The sequence below is a fragment of the Ursus arctos genome, unplaced genomic scaffold (genome assembly GCF_023065955.2).
Source record: "Ursus arctos isolate Adak ecotype North America unplaced genomic scaffold, UrsArc2.0 scaffold_24, whole genome shotgun sequence".
Taxonomy (NCBI): Eukaryota; Metazoa; Chordata; class Mammalia; order Carnivora; family Ursidae; genus Ursus; species Ursus arctos.
In genome coordinates this window covers 14,608,662-14,625,825 of record NW_026622919.1, presented here as the reverse complement: position 1 = coordinate 14,625,825, position 17,164 = coordinate 14,608,662, and the positions used below count along the sequence as shown (strand labels likewise).

The window sequence follows — 17,164 nt, the reverse complement described above, 5'->3', positions numbered from 1 at the left end:
AAACTAAGTAATAAAAACCAGCATTCTGAGGAGCTAACATAGACACATGACAGAAAAGTCGCGGCCATGGGTGGGGGCAGTGCTGAGGAGGTACAGACCCGTACTGCAGGACGTTAAAATTGATCTGGTCTGTCTTCTTACCCTCTCCTTTCATCGACATCGCTTTGAAAACCTTATTCCTTTCTTTGTGCTAAAATCTGTCTCTCTGAAATGTCCGCGTGCTTGCCCCATGGGACACATGCAAGTTTAATCTCAAAGATGGCTATTTTCCCCTTACGGCGCTTTCGCCCAGTCGTCTCCTTGAGGGGCTAAAACTGTGTGGTGTCTTAAGAAAACATGATGTGTTTAACTGTTTCTCATAGACCTAGGTCTCAGACCACTAACCACGTTGATTACCTATCTAAAACTGAGCTAGACGTTCTACTGAGGTAAATCCTGAGTCATCTTAATATACGTAGTCCCCAGGTGACACACAGGCTCGGTATACACATTCCGATAGTAGAGAGTTACGTCTGGTTTAGATTCGGAAGGCAGCGCACAGCATAGTCACCCCGTACCGCGCTTAGTGTCGTATTACTGCCCGTGCTCTGGGTTCTAGGAGTAGAAGACCTGTCTTGCAGGAAGGAGTAGCATGTTTCCTTCTGTTTCCTGGGTAAGAGAGCCCATCGTAAACTACATTTCGAACAGGATAGGTCTTGTCTTCGGCTTTTTCCTACGACTCTTTTTGTGACTTAGGCTTCCTGTGCTCTCAGACTGTGTGATCAGCTCCCCTGTTCAGTACCTTTCTGAAACCAGCCCTAGCTCTCAAGTACTCCACTTAGATTGTAGCGTGTGATTGTTAAAGGGCTACCTCTCCCATTGATGTTTGCATTCTGAAAAGAACGTAAATAAATCTGATTCATAGTGGCAGTGATCAGGTTCAAGGAACACTTCAGGCTATGAGTAAATAAAACGTTCAGTTATGTGGCTCGTGGTCCTGGACCTCTGTCCCTAGAGCCAGTTCTGGTGAACCTCACTTCCCATGGTCTTTTTCCTTCACTTCTGAGCCCTCTTACAAGCTCCAAACTGTATGTCCAGTAGTAGGTCGAGATTAAGAAATGGAAAGTCAGTTCCTTTTCCTCTAGGAAGTTAGAAGTGGCCTGAGTAAGTGCTCTGCACCCGAGGCTTACCTGCTCCCCTTCCTGGAGCCCCTGAGAAACAGCAGTAACAGAAGCCTCGGGTAAGGAGCCGGGCCTTTGGACAAATTCGGTAGACCGAGCAGTAGACTCCACCGCAGCAGCTCATCTGTGGTTCCTGTGAGTAGTTGCCAGAAATACTTCGGCTAAGGATGAAGCACTACATTCTTCCTCCCACTTCGTTTGTGATGATGTCCTCCTTCTTGGGCTCCTCTTCCTTCCGTGGCCTAACTTTGAATTGTGTTCAATGCAGAATGCCTGGTTTCGGAAATCCCGCTTTAAAGGAGGAAAAGGCAAAAAGCTGAACATTGGCGGAGGCGGCCTAGGCTACAGGGAGCGGCCCGGCCTCGGCTCGGAGAACACGGTGAGTCCAGACTGCAGTAGGGCCCTCAGGGCTGCTCCCGAGTCCCGGAGGATGTTACAACTGTCCGCCTCTACCTGAGAAAGCCTCAGTGAGCTCAGAACCCCATCTAGAAGGGAATGTTGTGACTTTCTCTTGAAAAAGCACCTGTGTACTTGGTGACTGGATATGCTCAGGAAGTCCGTCTAGATTAGCATTCGTTCACAAATTGTGGTCCCTGGACCAGCCGTAAATGCAAATTTGTGCCCCACCCCTGTCTGGTGACGCAGAAAGCAAAACCCTCCAGCACTGGCCTAGTGTCTGCTGCCAGGACAGCACTGGCGTAGGGTCCCTGCGTAAACGGAAGGAGGTACAAATCCCTTGTACCTAAACTCTGGACTGCTTCCTGCGCTCTGGGGGAAGTTGCATCAGAGAGGGGAGCTAGCTTTTCTCACAGAACAGGTAGCACAAGCGCCCCCTTACTGGCTCGCTTAGCTGCCTGTCTCCTGTCACTTGGATTCCTAAACCGAAGCAGCAAGCTGCCAGGCTGTGTGTCTGCAGCGTTACCATTAACTTGGCGTCTTTGATCGAGAATCTGCGTCCGCGTGTCTCTCACGGTGGCGCACGGGACACAGATGGCAGCAGCGCTCGTGCTGAGCGCTTACTCTGTGCCGGGCGAGTCAGGCAGGCACTCGCGCGAGTGGCCGCCGTCTTCAGCTGCACCACCCCAGCGTGCGCTCCGGAGCCGGAGCTGGAGCCGGGCAGCGGCTACACACATGGGCTATGTAGATCCTGCCCCGTGGCCTCTTCACAGTGAGCAGAGCCTTCCAGAATTATGTAAACATTATGTCTGTGTGTGTAAATAAAACCCTGTGATCGGCTTTGGGCATCATCTGACTTTGGGGTTAGGGTTCATTCGTAAAAACAGAATTACTGGGTTAAAGTCATATTCATTTTTAAATAATTATTACTGTACCTTCTCCTACAAAATATAAATACCCTGCTCCCACTGCAGTGCCCACCTCTGTTTGCAGTATATGAGGCCAGTTCTGGCAGTGAGCTTTCCCGCTCATTCTGTCCTCATGGGTGTGTTTTTGTTTTTTAAAGGACCGAGGAAACAACAACAACGTGATGAGCAATTATGAGGCCTACAAGCCCTCCACGGGAGCCATGGGAGATCGGCTGACGGCAATGAAAGCAGCTTTCCAGGTCTGAAATTTAGCAGTTAGCTAAGAGAGCTTCGGGCAGTGATGAGGGGCCTAGTCTTTCAGGGAGGGTAGCTGAACTTGTAGGCTTGATGCTAGATTTAGGGCCTTCTCACTGCTTTCAGTTTTGGATGTCGGCTTCATGATGGCTTACCTAGAGTTGCAGGTGTAGAAGCTAGGGATCTGCTGGTCAGGGATGTCCCTCATCCCAGAGTCTGGGACTGTCCTACAGCAGCAGGCCTGGTGTGTGTGTCCTCCCCACCCTCCCTCCCCCCGCCTCAACACCCAACAGTGTTGCCCACTTCTAAGGCTCTTGTAATCTGATTGAGAGTAATTGCCACTTTTTTTAAGCTAAGACAAGTTTGATTCTGGAGCTCGTGTGAACTCTGAACCCATCTTTACTTACTCCTCCAGTTAGCTAGCAAACCAGCTGAGCCTTAATTTATGCATTTTATCTGCCTTCAGCTAGGTCCCTAGATCTATTTTCTCATTAATAGAGGAGCATAGAAACCACAGGGTTGTGGGGCCGTCAGGATGCTCATAGTGCCAGGATAGCATCGAATTCCTACGCATCTTCTCATTACGCTTCACATATCCAAATTTCTTGAACCTGTCTTAGGTCTTGTTGTCTCTCTCTCTTAGTCACAGTACAAGAGTCACTTTGTTGCTGCCAGCCTAAGCAACCAGAAGGCGGGAAGCTCTGCTGCTGGGGCAAGTGGATGGACTAGTGCAGGGAGCTTGAATTCCGTTCCAACCAGTTCAGCCCAACAGGGCCACAGCAGTCCAGACAGCCCCATTGCCAGTGCCACCAAGGGCATCCCAAGCTTTGGCAATACTGGGAACCTCAGCAGTGCTCCAGTGACCTACCCTTCTGCTGGAGCGCAGGGAGTCAACAATACAGCTTCAGGGAGTAACAGCCGAGAAGGGCCTGGGGGAGGCAATGGGAAGAGAGAGAGATACACAGAGAACCGGGGCGGCAGCCGTCATGGTCACGGAGAGAGTAGCAGTCGGCATGGTGACAGTCCACGTCATGGAGATGGTGGTCGCCATGGAGATGGATACCGCTACCCAGAAAGCAGCGGCAGCCGTCATGCTGATAGTCACCGTCATGGGGAGAATAGGCACGGAGGAAGTGGCAGCCGACATGGAGAGAGCCGAGGTGCAAATGATGGTCGGAATGGTGAAAGCAGGAAAGAAGGTTGTAATCGTGAGAGCAAAGTGGACCCCAAAGTGGACAGCAAGATGGACAAGGTGGACAGCAAGACAGATAAGACAGCTGATGGTTTCGCTGTCCCCGAGCCACCCAAGCGCAAGAAGAGTCGATGGGACAGTTAAGAGGGTATGTGCTACAGCGTGAAATCAGTTGTCTTTAATTTTATTTTTAGAAAGATTTTTGGTAACTAGGTGTCTCAGGGCTGGGTTGGGGCCCCAGGTGTAAGGACCCCCTGTCCGTAGTGGATAGCTGGAGCTTGGGAGACATTACCCCTTCATCTGGATCAATTTTCGGATGTCTTCTCGGGAAGCTGCTTTGGTCTTTGGAAGCAGTGAGAGAGCTGGGAACCTTCTGTTGGGCTCTGGGTGAGTTGTGAAGGTCAGCTGAGGATACCTTGAAAGTAAGGGGCCGTCTAGGGCACAAAACTCACTCTAAGTTTATATTCTATGTAGTGTTATGTTTTTTACTAAAATGTCACCTTATAAACACCTACAAGTAAAATTTCTTTTCATAGCTGTGTGGCCAGGCAATCCCCTTTTTAGGAGTTGGCTTTTTGCAGACCCACCCCACTGAAGCGTTTGTTAAGAGATTTGGGGAAGCGTTTTAAAGGTGCTTCTAGACTGCAGGGAAGGGGGATGTCTAATTCTAGGGGGGAGTCCATGCTCAGGTTCCCCAGCCAGGCTTGTACCCAGTCCTGAGACAGGAAGCAGCAGCCTGCCAGACCCAGCGAGCCTCTACCCTCGCAGAGGAAGATGGTCCTGGAAGAGAGACTGCTCCAGGTCTGAAGTGTTGCTAAATTGAAAAACATCAAAAACTCGACAGCTTTTAAAGTGTCTTCTATTTCATTGTATTTTTTTTTTAACTTGCCACAATGGTAGAAAAATCTTTTGCTGAAATGATTTTGATGATTTTTGTTCTATCTTGTTTATAAAAGGAAAAGAAATACACATACTTCGAATTTTGTGACTTTGTGAAGGTTTCTTTAAGATGTGCATTCCTTTCTGCTTGCTCTAGTAAATGTTTTACTACTGGGACCTGTGGATTGTCTGTCATTTCTACTTCACAGTGAGTACACACTGTGGTTTTTAACATGCAGCACGTGGTGCGAATGAACACCCAGATGTTCGAGTTAGCGCTTAATGGGAACTGAATGTCAGAAAAGCGATTACCCTGGTTTTATTCAGATAATAGAAGAGGGATGGGGAAAACTGAGAGGTGGGCTTGCCCAGAAATAGAGTGAACGCCATCTAACACTGACCTTCCCCTTAGGAGACCGTTCCTCTAGGGCTCCACCTTCCTAACGGAGGAGCTGGGGGTCCGCTACCGCATCACCAGGACAGGTCCAAGACCTTCGTTCAGGCAGGAGGATGTCTTCCCTCACACTCAGGACCACCGGAGAGTTCTAGGCATCCCACCTGTCTTTCCAGCAGACTATGATGCGAGCAGGCCTGTAGCTGGCACCGGGGGGGGGGGGGGGGGGGTGTGTGGCTGGAATCACACCTCCGTGTCCTCACGCGGTCTTCTCGGAGGCCCTGGTGGCTCTGCTCACTTCCGTCTATGTTTTTTCTTCTGCTCTTTCCTTTGCTGTGCTCGTTGGTCCTTCTTCATCCTTGAGTCCACCACCTTGAAATGGCCTCTGACTCCAGCTGGCCGGCGCACTTTGCGGCCCACGCCTTTTTTGGCTACCACGTAGGTGACTTGGCGTTTCTCCTTGCCAAGTCCAGCCTTCTTGTAGAGACTGTAAAGGGAAGGCACAGATTAGAGGCTTCCAGCCAGTCTCTTCAACCCCGTGTACCTTTGTGGGTGACCCCTCTCGCCTTTACCTCCGAAGCTGAGCCACTTTCTCTCGTTCTGAGATGTCCACGGTGTTCACCACGGCCTCTGCCTTCTTCTTGGTTTGCTCCAGCTTCTTCAGCATCTGGGGGGGGGGGGGGGCCTCAGTCAGGCAGACCTCGTCCCCACTCCCACCCCTGCACTCAGGCAGCCCCCTTTTTTTTTTTTTTTTTTTTAAGATTTTATTTATTTATTTGACAGAGACAGAGACAGCCAGCCAGAGAGGGAACACAAGCAGGGGGAGTGGGAGAGGAAGAAGCAGGCTCATAGCAGAGGAGCCTGATGTGGGGCTCGATCCCAGAACTCCGGGATCACGCCCTGAGCCGAAGGCAGACGCTTAACCGCTGTGCCACCCAGGCGCCCCAGGCAGCCCCTCTCTTTACCCTCCGTTTCTTTCTGGCCTTCGCCTCAGCTACTTTCTTGATGGGCCGCGCATTGATCTCCCGCCAGCGTCTGCGGTAGTATTCCACCTCCTTCTTGTCAACAGGCAGCTGGCGCGCCCTGTGCTGCTTCTCCTCTTGCACAAACCACTCCGGAAGCTCCCCCTCCTCCTCATTAAATGTATACCTAGAGCGAGGACAGCAGCCGTCACGCCCTGACGCCCCCAGCTCCAGCGCCACTTCTCACGATCCCCTGGCCCCCTTACCGGCTGAAGGAGTCGTCTATGAGATCTCTCTTAGCCTTTTTGGAAGAGGCAATGATAGCACCCAGGGCAAGGCCTTCAGGGTCTAGTATCCGATGTTTCACTAGAGAGAAAAGGGAAAAGTCAAAGCTCCATTCCAGCCCAAACCTTCACTGCCGCCTCCCGTTTCACAAGGTGCTGAGCTCACCTGGGTCCTCGATAGGCACGACCTCAAACCCGTCATCCTCGGACTTAAGCCCACGACTTCGCTTCTTCCCACGCTTTGGTTCCCAACTGCAGAAGAGGGTGACCGTGTCACTGTTCCACCATTCCTGAGACCCACTCCTGCCTCACCTCAACCCCGCTTCCTATTGAAAACTGGAGAGACTTCCCGAAAGGCCCCCCAGGCTGTACTACGGACCACTTAATTCAGAATCACTTTCTTTTTAAACTCACACTTTACAGCCAAGGGTGGAAACCTCCGACCGCGGAGAAATGGGCACAACAGCCCAGCCACTCACCTCTCTTCGTCGCTGCTGCTGCTGTCGCTGTCCGAGCTGCCATCTCCTTTCTCGCCAGGCCCAGGGCCAGTCTTGGCTTCTGCTGGAGCCTCTGGACCCTTAGGGTCCTCCTGGCGCTGGGGAGGTTTCTTCTCACCCTTCAAGCTGGAAGGTGGTGGTGGCAGCTGCTGTCGCCCCTTCCGGCGGCTGGCATACAGCAGCTGGGCCTGACTGATCTCCAGGGCCGCATCGGCATCGTCCTCAATCCCGCGGAAGCCATCCTGTGCGAGGGGCGAGTCAGCCACCCGTCTCCCAGGGGCTCATTCCCTGTCTGGGCCCCCAACCTCTTCTTACCTTAGAGAACCACAGACTGGCCTGTTCTTCCTGAAGTACTGTCTTTTCCTCCAATGGTACCAGCAGTGGATTCTCTTCTTCTTCCTCTTTTTTTTTATCATCCTCTACTTCAGCAAATCGTACACTGTGGGCCCAAGGAAAATGGGTGGGGGCTCGGGGGACTTGCTCTCCGACTCCCTCTGGCGACCCCTGTGCCCAGCTCTGCTTCAGTTCACACTGAGGGTGTCAACACCCCCGCCTGCACGAGCCCCCTCCCACTTACCGCTTTTGGTCCTTTAGATGCTGAGATCCTCCAACTCCTGCCAGCTCCTCTGGGTCACTCTCCAGAGACGCATCGTCGTCATCTTCCTCAGCATCGGACACGTAGATGTCATCTCTTGGCAGGTCAGACAGAAATGTGTCCGCAGCGCTCATATCCCCTTGTGTTACCTCCTCTAACAACTGGAGTTTGACACAGGAACAAAGAGGTCAGGGGTTCTTAAGAGGCACATAACACGGGGAAAAAGTATTTTAGCAACGTTTGAAAATACACTGTGGTAAATACAGACAGGGAAGTGATGGGGCTAAGCGTTTAAAAACATCCATTCAGGACACCGGGGTGGCTTAGTCGGTTTAAGTGTCTGCCTTCGGCTCAGGTCACGGATCCCAGGGCCCCGGGATTGAATCCCTCTACCTGCTGCTCCCCCTGCTTGTTCTCTGACAATATCTTTAAAAAAAAATAATAAAACACCCCATTCTAGGAGCACCTGGGTGGCTCAGTCGGCTGGGCATCTGACTCTTGTCTTTGGCTCAGGTCATGATCTCAGGGATCATGAGACCAGGCCCCACACTGGGCTCCATGGTCAGAGGGGAGTCTGCCTGAGATTCTCTCTCTGCCCTCCCCCCAGTCATGGGGTACACATGCACTCAAAAAAAAATTTTGTTTTAATCTTATTTTTCTAAAGATTTCATTTATTTGAAAGTGAGCACACATGGGCACAAGCAGGGGGAGCGGCAGGCAGAGGGAGAAACGGGCTCCCCACAGAGCAGGGAGCCCAATACAGGGCTCAATCCCAGGAACCTGGGAGCATGATCTAAGCTGAAGGCAGACGCTTAACTGAGCCATGCAGGTGCCCCTGAAATAAAAAATCCCATTCTAAGCCAGGTCACTGATCTATCCCACTTGGCTGTCTCTTCTTCAGTGGTAGTAGGATGCGTTTATAGAAAAACACCCCGAACACCCAATGTTAAGATATTCCAAAACCCTGGTTTTTCTTTAAAAATCGCTCTCAGAAAACATCACAAAAAAAAAAAAAAGCACATCAGCTGAGACTAGTACAACCTACAAGCTGTTTCCACTGAATATCAGCGGAGCCCAGGCAACACACATCTTTTATGTCACTTAAAAACTGTCCACCTCAAAATTTACTTTCCTCCTAACAAAGCTGTTAGTTCTTGAGAGTTCACCACAGCACCAGGGATTACACCTAAACCCTTAAAACTTCCTCCCCAAAACCCTAGCCGGTAGGTTCTGTCACTCTCTGACGCATGAGAAAACTAAAGCAAAGAACAACTAAGCGGCAGTCGCCGCAGACCCGCTATGCTCTCCTGTTCTCCTAACAGGACCCGGTTTTCCGTTCCCACAGCAGCCGCCAAAGCTCATTTTGCTTGGTGATGCTGCTGTCATCGGGAAAAGCGGACTACGGCAACAAGGCGCCACCTGCGTCTCGGCGAACTGAAGAACGCTGCCCGGCAGCCCAGGGCCCCCGGGGCCCGCATGTAAGAGCGCCCCTCGTTCTCGCGGTCTAGCCCAGGCGGTAAACCCGCAGCGCGCCACAAATGTCCCTGAGCTCATCGTTTCACGCGTATGTTTCTTCCTGGCCTTTCAGGCACAAAACTCTGGGTTCCCCCCAGTCTCCTCTCACGGAGCGTCACCTCGCACAGGTGACCACAGCAACCGTGAAGCGCACTTAGCCACCTCCAGTGCGACACCCCCGTGTCCAGATACCCAAGCAGCAGGTGGACCTGTCTCTTCCACCCGCCCGAACCCCACCTCACCTGGTGGCCCCGGATGGTGCGCAGGGAGAACATGCCCGTCTCCCCCTCGTCGGCAATAGAAACCCCAGGAAGATCCATCTTCAGCTCCACACGCTCCCGCTGTTTTCTCTGCTCACGCAGCAGCTTCTTTTTCTTCCTGGGCGGACAATTTGAGTTCAACCTGCCCCAGCTCTGAAGACTCCCCAACCGTGCCCTCATCCTCTTCCCCCATCTTCGCACGCCGAGGGCCTCTGCGCGGGGTTCCATTCCCCAAGCTCCTCCCCACTCCGCTCACCTCTTCAATTCTGCCACCTCCTGGGCCTTCATCTCCGCCAGGGTCTGGTTTAATCGTTCCTCCTCTTCCTCCTCCTCAGAGGGCTGCTGCCCGGTCCCAGCTTGAGACTCCTCCTCACCCTCCTCCTCTCCTGAACTGAGGCTGACGACAGTGCGAGCAGCGTGGTTATTTCCTCATACACCCCGCGACCCCCGCCAACGCCTGCCCTGGTTTGAGTCCCACCTCACCTGATGTCCAGGGCCTTTGCCTGCTCTTTCAGCTTCTTGGCCACGTATCGCCGGAGCTTTGTTCTCCAGTTCAGGAGGGACCTGCCCAGAGAGGCCATGACTGACCCCGACGTTTCCCTCTTTGTCCCTGTCCCCTTTGTAGGCACCCCTCCCAAATCTCTAGCACAGCAGTATCCTGTTCCCCAAGATCCAATGCTGGGTGAATTCCTCAAATTGTCCCCTCAGGAAGGAAAGTGCTGCTGCGTCTTCAAAGGCCACTCCCCGCGTTGGGGGCTCCTGGCGCCTGAGCCCGCCCCCGCTGCGTACCTCAGCTCCTTGCGCCCCAGCACTTTGATATCCTGACAGCACGCCCGGATGTCCCCAGTGGTCGCTGGATGCTGTGCCAACTCGTCGTCGTCCAGTGAGATCTGTTTGGAAGAAAGGAAAGGAGTCAGGGGAGATTTCGGGGACGTGTTTCTGGAGCTTCCTTGCACCCCTCAAATTGGACGACTCACTTCGCTGGCTTTGGAGAGGAAGTCAACAGGGTTGGCAGCTCGGAGGAAGTCAGTGACTGAAGTACGGTGATAGAGGGTGAGGTCGCCCTCAGCATAGCCTTCGGCCTTAGGGAGGGAAAGAAGGAAGGTTGAGAAGTCCTTTCTAAGGTGTGTGTAGGACCCACCAGGCCCAGGTTCCCCCAAGCTCTAGGACCTGAGAGTGGCCCCATTCCCCAAACACACCTTTGGCTTCTTCTTAGTCACCAATTCAGTAACAGTCTTGGCCTGAACTTCAATCTCCTTGAAGGCAAATTTGGGGTCAAAGAATTTACTGTCAACCTTGTCAGGAGCCAGGAATCCTAAGATGACAGAACATATGAGAAAGCATGCTTTGGTAGCTAAAAAACCAACGCATGAGGAAAAAAAAAAGTGATGCCCACCCTGGCAAACGACAAAGATCTCTGCGGATTCATAGCGAGAGGCTTGGGGCTTAGTGGCCTGGACACGGCGGAAGAGCTGCTGGAAGATCCACAGCAGGGGCTGATAGTCACGGGAACGAAAAACCTTCGTGATGAAGCAGCCTCCACGGGCCAGAAAATCACAAGCCAGACGCAGAGCCATCAGTGTCAAATGGGCTGTGGGAGAGAGACAGTTAGCTGAGGGTCCCTGCAGCCTGAGCGGGCAAGCCCACCCCCACCCTCATATCTCCATGCCCCCCACTCCCAGCACCTTGTGAGTAAGCATCATGGACCCAGCTAGCCCCAACGTTGGGGGCCCCATCATTGAGCACAACATCAACTTTCCAGGTCTTCAGTTCCTTTCTCAGGGCCTACATAGAAGAAAAGAAATCATAGCACCAGAAACACAAAAAGGCTATGAATGCAGTCATTCGTTCAGTCATTTGTCCACCCGCTCGTTTGCTGAACGCCCACAATGGGCCAAATCCCGTGCCAGGCACAGGAGATACGACGACTGAAAAACAACAAAAACACATCTATCTTCACGCAGCTCACAGTCTACTAGTGAGCCCATTGGAAAAGATTTCAGCAATCTCTCTGCACTTCTTCCAATTCCAAACACCTCGCTCCTGATTAAATAAAGCCTGGAGTGGAGACGAAGGCTGTCACGGGCCTTGTCATACAGACTACGCAGGCACTGTGCAAGGCGCGTTAAACTGAAAAAGCTTGCCTCGGGAGGATTCGGGTGGTGAGAGGGAGAGACACGGGTGTCTGCATATAAAACAGAAAAAAAAGTTCCTATTACCTGCCTACAGCGTTCTGTTGTGATGTCCTCCTGGAGGGTCACCACATTGGGAAGAGGCTTGATTGGAACCAGGTCCACTCCTGGAAGAAATCAGGTCAGAGAGCTCCAAAAGGTTGCCTCAAGCAAGGAGAAAAGAAATGTAGAACGCAGTTAGTACCTCACTCTCCCGTCCCTTTAACAGTCACGGAGGCCCACCTGTTACTCACCTACAATAAGGCTGGATACAGGCATAAACTTGGCAGCCACCTGCAGCCTATAGGAGAGTAACGCGGATTAAAATAACCCAGGACCGTTCCTTTCCCTCCGTTGGCAAGATACTCTCTCACCACGCGTGTTAAGAGCGGCTACCAAGCGCACTGGCCAGAGCATATAACGTACACGTCTCACACCTGTTTTCTGCGACCTTGGTCTAGGGAGAAGTTTGAGACTGGTTTTACGGTATCTCTCTCTCCCTCCCCCAGTGCAACTCTCAGTCATCCAAGGCCAGAACCCAGAAAGCAGCCCTGAAGAGCCACAGGTGCCGCGTGTTACCCACCATCCCCCTGGCGCAGCACACAGGTCCAGCAAGGCTCGCGCTTTCTGCAGGAACTGAAACCGGCGATTCAACTGAATCAGCTTGAAAGCAGAGCGGGAGCGGTAACCTGGGGGCACCGACAAAATGTTATGCTCGGCGGGGCGCTTTCCCAGGGGGATTTCCGCGGCTTCACAACCCACCACCCCTTCTGGGGAACAGGAACTCATTCGAATATTCGAAAAGTCACTCGTTCGCTCGCAGACTGCGCGGACCCTGACTCACCAGTCTCCTTCGCCAGGTGATAGAACTTGTCCCGCCGGCTCTTCCCGACTTTGCCCTTCTTGCCCATGGTGAAACGGGGACAGTGTCAATCTGGGGACAGAGTAAAAGTTTGAACGTCTCTTCCTGGACCACTAAAATTCTCTTTCCGTGCCCCACCTGCCTCTGCAAACACCGGGATTCAGCGCCTTTTTCACCACTCTGGGAGAGGCACGTGTGGGCAGCGCACGTACTTCCGCTTCCGCTTGCGACGCTTGCGTCCTCGGCTCCAAATGTCCGCCATTTTGAGTGTGGCCGCAAAGGTTCTTCATGTTTTCAAGTATTATAAGCTGGAAGTTGGGACCAGGTGAGCAGATTACCTGAACTAAAATCGAGTTCCTAGAGAGCAACATTTAGGAGTTCTGTGGCCTCTTCATCCCTTTCCAAGCTCCGGACCTCGCGTAGCCACCTTCCCATCATGGCCTCTGTTTTTGTAATTGTCTCGATGCACACCCCGCCCACTGACCCGGAATTCTTTTCTGCTAGGGTCGCTGGACCCCAAGCCCCTGGTTTTGCGCCTGCGCGCCAAGGCCGCTCAGATGCCGGCGGTCTCTGAGAGAGAGGAAAAATGGCGCTTGACGGACCGGAGCAGGTATGGCGGCTGCAGCGGCCGGGCGGGGACGGGGGCTCGATGCGAAGCAGGCGTGATCGGAGGTGGGCCGCCGGCCGGGGCAAGAGGATCGGGTGGGTTGGGTGGGTCGAGGGTGGATGGACCAATCCGGACTGGGCCCTGCCTGGGACTGCATCTGCTGTGTCAGCGCCGCGCCCGGCGGGTCAGAGCAGGGCCGGGAGAGGAAGACACCGTGAAGTGGAGTGAGTGAGAGGAACGACGGGAACGGGAAGCGCCCCGTCCGCGAGTCGCATGAGGTAGGGCCCGGTCCTCCTGGTGGCTCCGCCTGTAGTAATGATACCTCGGGTTTTTATAACGCTTGACTCGCTGCATAGCGTTCTGTGTGTGTTGTCTCTTGATCCTCCTGGAGGTCTTATGAGGTAGGCAGCATTCTCATTCTGCTTTTCGTCTCGGGGAAGTAGAGGGTTCTAAAGAGATGGACTGAGGCATTCGAACCCAAATCTTATTCCTCCAAAGTCCAAGCTGGAAGTGGGTTTTTCCCTTGCATTTTTTTGGCCTGTTTAATAATTACAGTGTGTTTTCAGATGGAGCTGGAAGAGGGGAAGACTGGCAGTGGACTCCGCCAGTATTACCTGTCCAAGATTGAAGAACTCCAGGTGAGGACGGGCTCCAGAGGTCCAAAGGCAGCTAGAAGGGGGATGAAGGATTGATGGAATAAGCTTCTATAAACCCATATAATCCACTGGGGGCGCAGAAGTAGTAACTGGTCAACTTAGAAAGTATATGAACTTAAGTCTCTTGTTTCTCTCAACTCCCACCCTTTTGAAGGTAATCGGTATTCAGAGTTTATTACACATCGTGAAGAGTCAAATTTTAATCTAAGAGGTACTCTTAGCCAAATGCCATTCTGTCTAGAAGTCGTCTGAATGTGAGGCTTGGTTTCATAAGGGCACACGAAGGTTCAGATGAGATTAGCACACAGGCTGGGGCACGGTGAGAGTGGAAGGGCATACGGAATTCCCTGGTCTGTATAATGCCAATTTCATGGGACTGAATGAAAAGGAATTGGTCAACCCAAAAGGAATTGGGCAACCCAGTGCTCTAGCCCAAAGAGGGAGCAGGGACCCTAGCATTAAGGAAGATACAAATTTGGATGAAGGAAAGTCACAAGGGCGATCTCTATACTCCCACTATATTTGCAGCTGTCATATTAGATTTATCATTTTTGAAGTGCTCTTATATGTGATGTCCTTTGTTCTTCCTAATAGTCCAGAAAAGAGGCAGGGTAGGTGATGCTGTATCTACTTACGATTTGGTAACAGATCTTGACCTTTTAAATTGTTTTCCTTAGTTTTACCTACCTGTTAATTGGCAGCAGTGGGGTTAGAACTTAGGCTTCTGACTCCGTGATCTTCCCACTCTACCATGTCGTTGTCTCGCAAGAAATTGACTATGTGGGGCAGCTGTAACTTTTCTCCATTAGGGCTTGTTATTCCTGGACCAGTGTGTTAGGACAATTAGCCTTTTTTGGTGGCTGCCCTAGGCCCCAGAGGGACTCTTGGAAGAAAGGACAGGGTCTTTAGGATCCTGTTGGACAATCTGGAACGTGCAGGTGCCCTGTGCTCTTCTGTCACTCAGCTCATACCAGCCTGTGAGGATCTTGGCCAAGAGCTTAACCTCCTAGTGTTTTCTGCTCTGTTTCTTGTCCTCCATAGCTGATTGTAAATGATAAGAGCCAAAATCTCCGGAGGCTGCAGGCACAGAGGAATGAGCTTAATGCAAAAGGTGAGGAGGGAAGATGGGAAGGCTGCACTTGGACAGTCTGTGCGAGGTCTGACTGTTTGAATCTCCCTAAATTGAGACTTCACGTTTGGTGCTTATTTCTCATGGAGTCTGAGGTTACGCTTTGCACTGTTACATTGTTCTTCACATGCATGCCTCGCCTGAGCTGCATTGTAATCCCGTTAGAGACCTAAATTTTGACTTTCTTTTTGTGGTCTTCTAAAACTTCAGAATGGTGCTTCATTCATGCCTATTGAATTGGGTCGTAGGAAGGGGGACACCAAAGAAGCCGGGTGACCATTATGTCTGTTTCCCATCCAGTTCGCCTGCTGCGGGAAGAACTACAGCTGCTGCAGGAACAGGGCTCCTACGTGGGGGAAGTAGTCCGGGCCATGGATAAGAAAAAAGTGTTGGTTAAGGTAAAGGCACCATGACCCCCAGGGAGCAGCCCAATGCCCAGTGCATTCCCATCCCTCTGTGTGTAGTCTTGCCAGGACACTGTTCTGTTATTTTGGGGCACATGGGTCTTCCTGGGAGAGGTGGGTGGTTCGGTGGTTGTCAGGAAAGGTCATGAACCCTCGTTTCTTTAGGTGCATCCCGAAGGCAAGTTTGTCGTAGATGTGGACAAGAACATCGATATCAACGACGTGAGTGCAGCAGGTGAGGTGGGAGGTTGGGCTCAGCTCTTACCATCCCACTTCCTGAAACTCTCCCCTTGCCCAGGTGACACCCAATTGCCGGGTGGCTCTAAGAAACGACAGCTACACACTGCACAAGATCTTGCCCAACAAGGTAGACCCACTGGTGTCACTGATGATGGTGGAGAAGGTGCCAGATTCAACCTATGAGATGATCGGTGGACTGGACAAGCAGATTAAGGAGATCAAAGAAGTGATCGAGCTTCCTGTCAAGCATCCTGAGCTCTTTGAAGCGCTGGGCATTGCGCAGCCCAAGGTGAGAACCAAGGTTTCTGAGGAAGGGTCATGCTGTTATTGGCACATCCTGTTCCAGCCAAAGTGAGTACAGGGCTCGGGAGGTGTAAGGACATACTACACCCCACTTACACTGGCCTTCCCCACGGGAAAGGGGCCAGGGGGGGTGGTGCCAGGGTACTGAGATGGCTCAGAGAAGAGCACTAGGAAGGACCCCGATGTTCATTATTTAAACCCCTAGCATCTAGGACGGGGCCTACTCCAGAGTGAGCACTTGGTAAATGTTTCCTAGTGTAATGTTGGGACTGGCTTCTGCCCTGAGTCCTGCTATTTCTCTCTAGGGGGTGCTGCTGTATGGACCCCCAGGCACTGGGAAGACATTGTTGGCTCGGGCTGTGGCTCATCATACAGACTGCACCTTTATTCGTGTCTCCGGCTCTGAATTGGTACAGAAATTCATTGGGGAAGGTAACTATGGCTAGAAACACGAAAACCAAGCAGAAGTGAGGGAGTGGAGGTGAGGGTAGGGAGCTCATTGCCTCCTTAATGCCAGCTTGGCCTCTGCACAGGGGCAAGAATGGTGAGGGAGCTGTTTGTCATGGCACGAGAACACGCTCCATCTATCATCTTCATGGACGAAATTGACTCCATTGGCTCCTCGCGGTTGGAGGGGGGTTCTGGAGGGGACAGTGAGGTGCAGCGGACAATGCTAGAGCTGCTCAACCAGCTGGATGGCTTTGAGGCCACCAAGAACATAAAGGTGAGGTGGTGTCCAAGGGAAGGCCCTGGGTGAGCTGCAGCCCGAGGAAGGGCTTGGCTGATGCTGCCGCCACTGCCTTTCTCCACTCAGGTTATCATGGCTACTAATAGGATTGACATCCTGGACTCCGCACTGCTTCGCCCCGGGCGCATCGACAGAAAAATTGAATTCCCACCCCCCAATGAGGAGGTTTGTGAGTGGCAGAGCTGGGAGTGGCTCTGGCTGTGGGGGGAGGCCACAGGGCTTAGACTTTCCCTCTCTCTCCCCTCTGTAGGCCCGCCTGGACATCTTAAAGATTCATTCTCGGAAAATGAACCTGACCCGGGGGATCAACCTGCGGAAAATTGCTGAGCTCATGCCTGGAGCATCAGGGGCTGAAGTGAAGGTAATTAGAGAGCCCAAGGAAAAGGAGACAGAAAGCTGTGGGTTCCAGGGCACAGCAACAGTGCCTGGCTTCCTTTCTCTTCAGGGCGTGTGCACCGAAGCCGGCATGTACGCCCTGCGGGAGCGGCGAGTCCACGTCACCCAGGAGGACTTCGAGATGGCTGTAGCCAAGGTAGAGGCCTCTGTCTTTCTGACCTTGCTGATGGGGTCTCGAGCGGGGGTGGGGTAGAGCATGTGTTCGCTGTCCCGTTTATGACATAATGCTTTCTCTCTCCAGGTCATGCAGAAGGATAGTGAGAAAAATATGTCTATCAAGAAGCTCTGGAAGTGAGGTGCTTGTCTTTCGTGTGGGTCCCTCCAATAAAGCTCTGCGGGACAAGCCCTTAA

At 52.3% G+C, this 17,164-nt stretch overlaps 3 protein-coding genes across 7 annotated transcripts in view; 2 read left to right on the top strand and 1 right to left on the bottom strand.

The window, feature by feature from the left end:
- DDX42 (DEAD-box helicase 42) overlaps window positions 1–4,967 on the top strand; it is a 36,965-nt gene extending 31,998 nt beyond the window's left edge. For both annotated transcript variants that reach the window (XM_026512486.4, XM_026512485.4), the window contains exons 16-18: window positions 1,429–1,539; window positions 2,623–2,724; window positions 3,363–4,967. In XM_026512486.4, the coding sequence (XP_026368271.1) occupies window positions 1,429–1,539; window positions 2,623–2,724; window positions 3,363–4,055 (906 nt within the window). In that variant the 3' untranslated portion in view covers window positions 4,056–4,967. The remainder of the gene's footprint in view (window positions 1–1,428; window positions 1,540–2,622; window positions 2,725–3,362) is intronic.
- Window positions 4,968–5,093: 126 nt separating this feature from the next.
- Window positions 5,094–13,111, bottom strand: FTSJ3 (FtsJ RNA 2'-O-methyltransferase 3). 2 transcript variants are annotated; one of them, XM_026512487.4, is made up of 21 exons: window positions 12,669–13,111; window positions 12,313–12,402; window positions 12,052–12,157; window positions 11,723–11,769; window positions 11,517–11,596; window positions 10,983–11,082; window positions 10,694–10,888; window positions 10,497–10,612; window positions 10,275–10,379; window positions 10,087–10,187; window positions 9,781–9,861; window positions 9,554–9,694; window positions 9,280–9,415; window positions 7,505–7,683; window positions 7,243–7,366; window positions 6,910–7,169; window positions 6,597–6,682; window positions 6,413–6,512; window positions 6,150–6,333; window positions 5,757–5,851; window positions 5,094–5,671 (listed from the first exon to the last, which is right to left on the bottom strand). In XM_026512487.4, exons 2-21 carry the CDS (start codon window positions 12,377–12,379, stop codon window positions 5,479–5,481), a joined length of 2,496 nt encoding a protein of 831 aa, XP_026368272.1. In that variant the 5' UTR covers window positions 12,380–12,402; window positions 12,669–13,111; the 3' UTR covers window positions 5,094–5,478. The 2 variants fall into 2 exon arrangements, with proteins under 2 accessions (XP_026368272.1, XP_044245074.1); XM_044389139.3 differs by having other exon boundaries at window positions 12,543–13,085.
- On the top strand, window positions 12,820–17,164 carry PSMC5 (proteasome 26S subunit, ATPase 5). 3 transcript variants are annotated; one of them, XM_026512492.4, is made up of 12 exons: window positions 12,820–12,940; window positions 13,504–13,575; window positions 14,635–14,704; window positions 15,023–15,120; window positions 15,292–15,348; window positions 15,425–15,655; window positions 15,975–16,101; window positions 16,203–16,393; window positions 16,484–16,582; window positions 16,668–16,778; window positions 16,863–16,949; window positions 17,055–17,164. In XM_026512492.4, exons 1-12 carry the CDS (start codon window positions 12,917–12,919, stop codon window positions 17,106–17,108), a joined length of 1,221 nt encoding a protein of 406 aa, XP_026368277.1. In that variant the 5' UTR covers window positions 12,820–12,916; the 3' UTR covers window positions 17,109–17,164. The 3 variants fall into 3 exon arrangements, with proteins under 3 accessions (XP_026368277.1, XP_026368278.1, XP_044245076.1); XM_026512493.4 differs by lacking the exon at window positions 12,820–12,940 and adding an exon at window positions 13,099–13,215; XM_044389141.3 differs by lacking the exon at window positions 12,820–12,940 and adding an exon at window positions 13,201–13,338.

Excerpts from the sequence above, each read along its gene's own strand:
- FTSJ3 (XM_026512487.4), bottom strand. The coding sequence starts at position 12,379 with ATGGGCAAGAAGGGCAAAGTCGGGAAGAGCCGGCGGGACAAGTTCTAT. Across the intron at positions 11,770-12,051 it reads TGTGCTGCGCCAGGGGGATG|GCTGCAGGTGGCTGCCAAGT; the intron begins GTGGGTAACACG and ends ACTCTCCTATAG. Across the intron at positions 7,367-7,504 it reads CATCTAAAGGACCAAAAGCG|TGTACGATTTGCTGAAGTAG; the intron begins GTAAGTGGGAGG and ends TTGGGCCCACAG.
- PSMC5 (XM_026512492.4), top strand. The coding sequence starts at position 12,917 with ATGGCGCTTGACGGACCGGAGCAG. Across the intron at positions 12,941-13,503 it reads CGCTTGACGGACCGGAGCAG|ATGGAGCTGGAAGAGGGGAA; the intron begins GTATGGCGGCTG and ends GTGTGTTTTCAG. Across the intron at positions 16,583-16,667 it reads TCCCACCCCCCAATGAGGAG|GCCCGCCTGGACATCTTAAA; the intron begins GTTTGTGAGTGG and ends TCCCCTCTGTAG.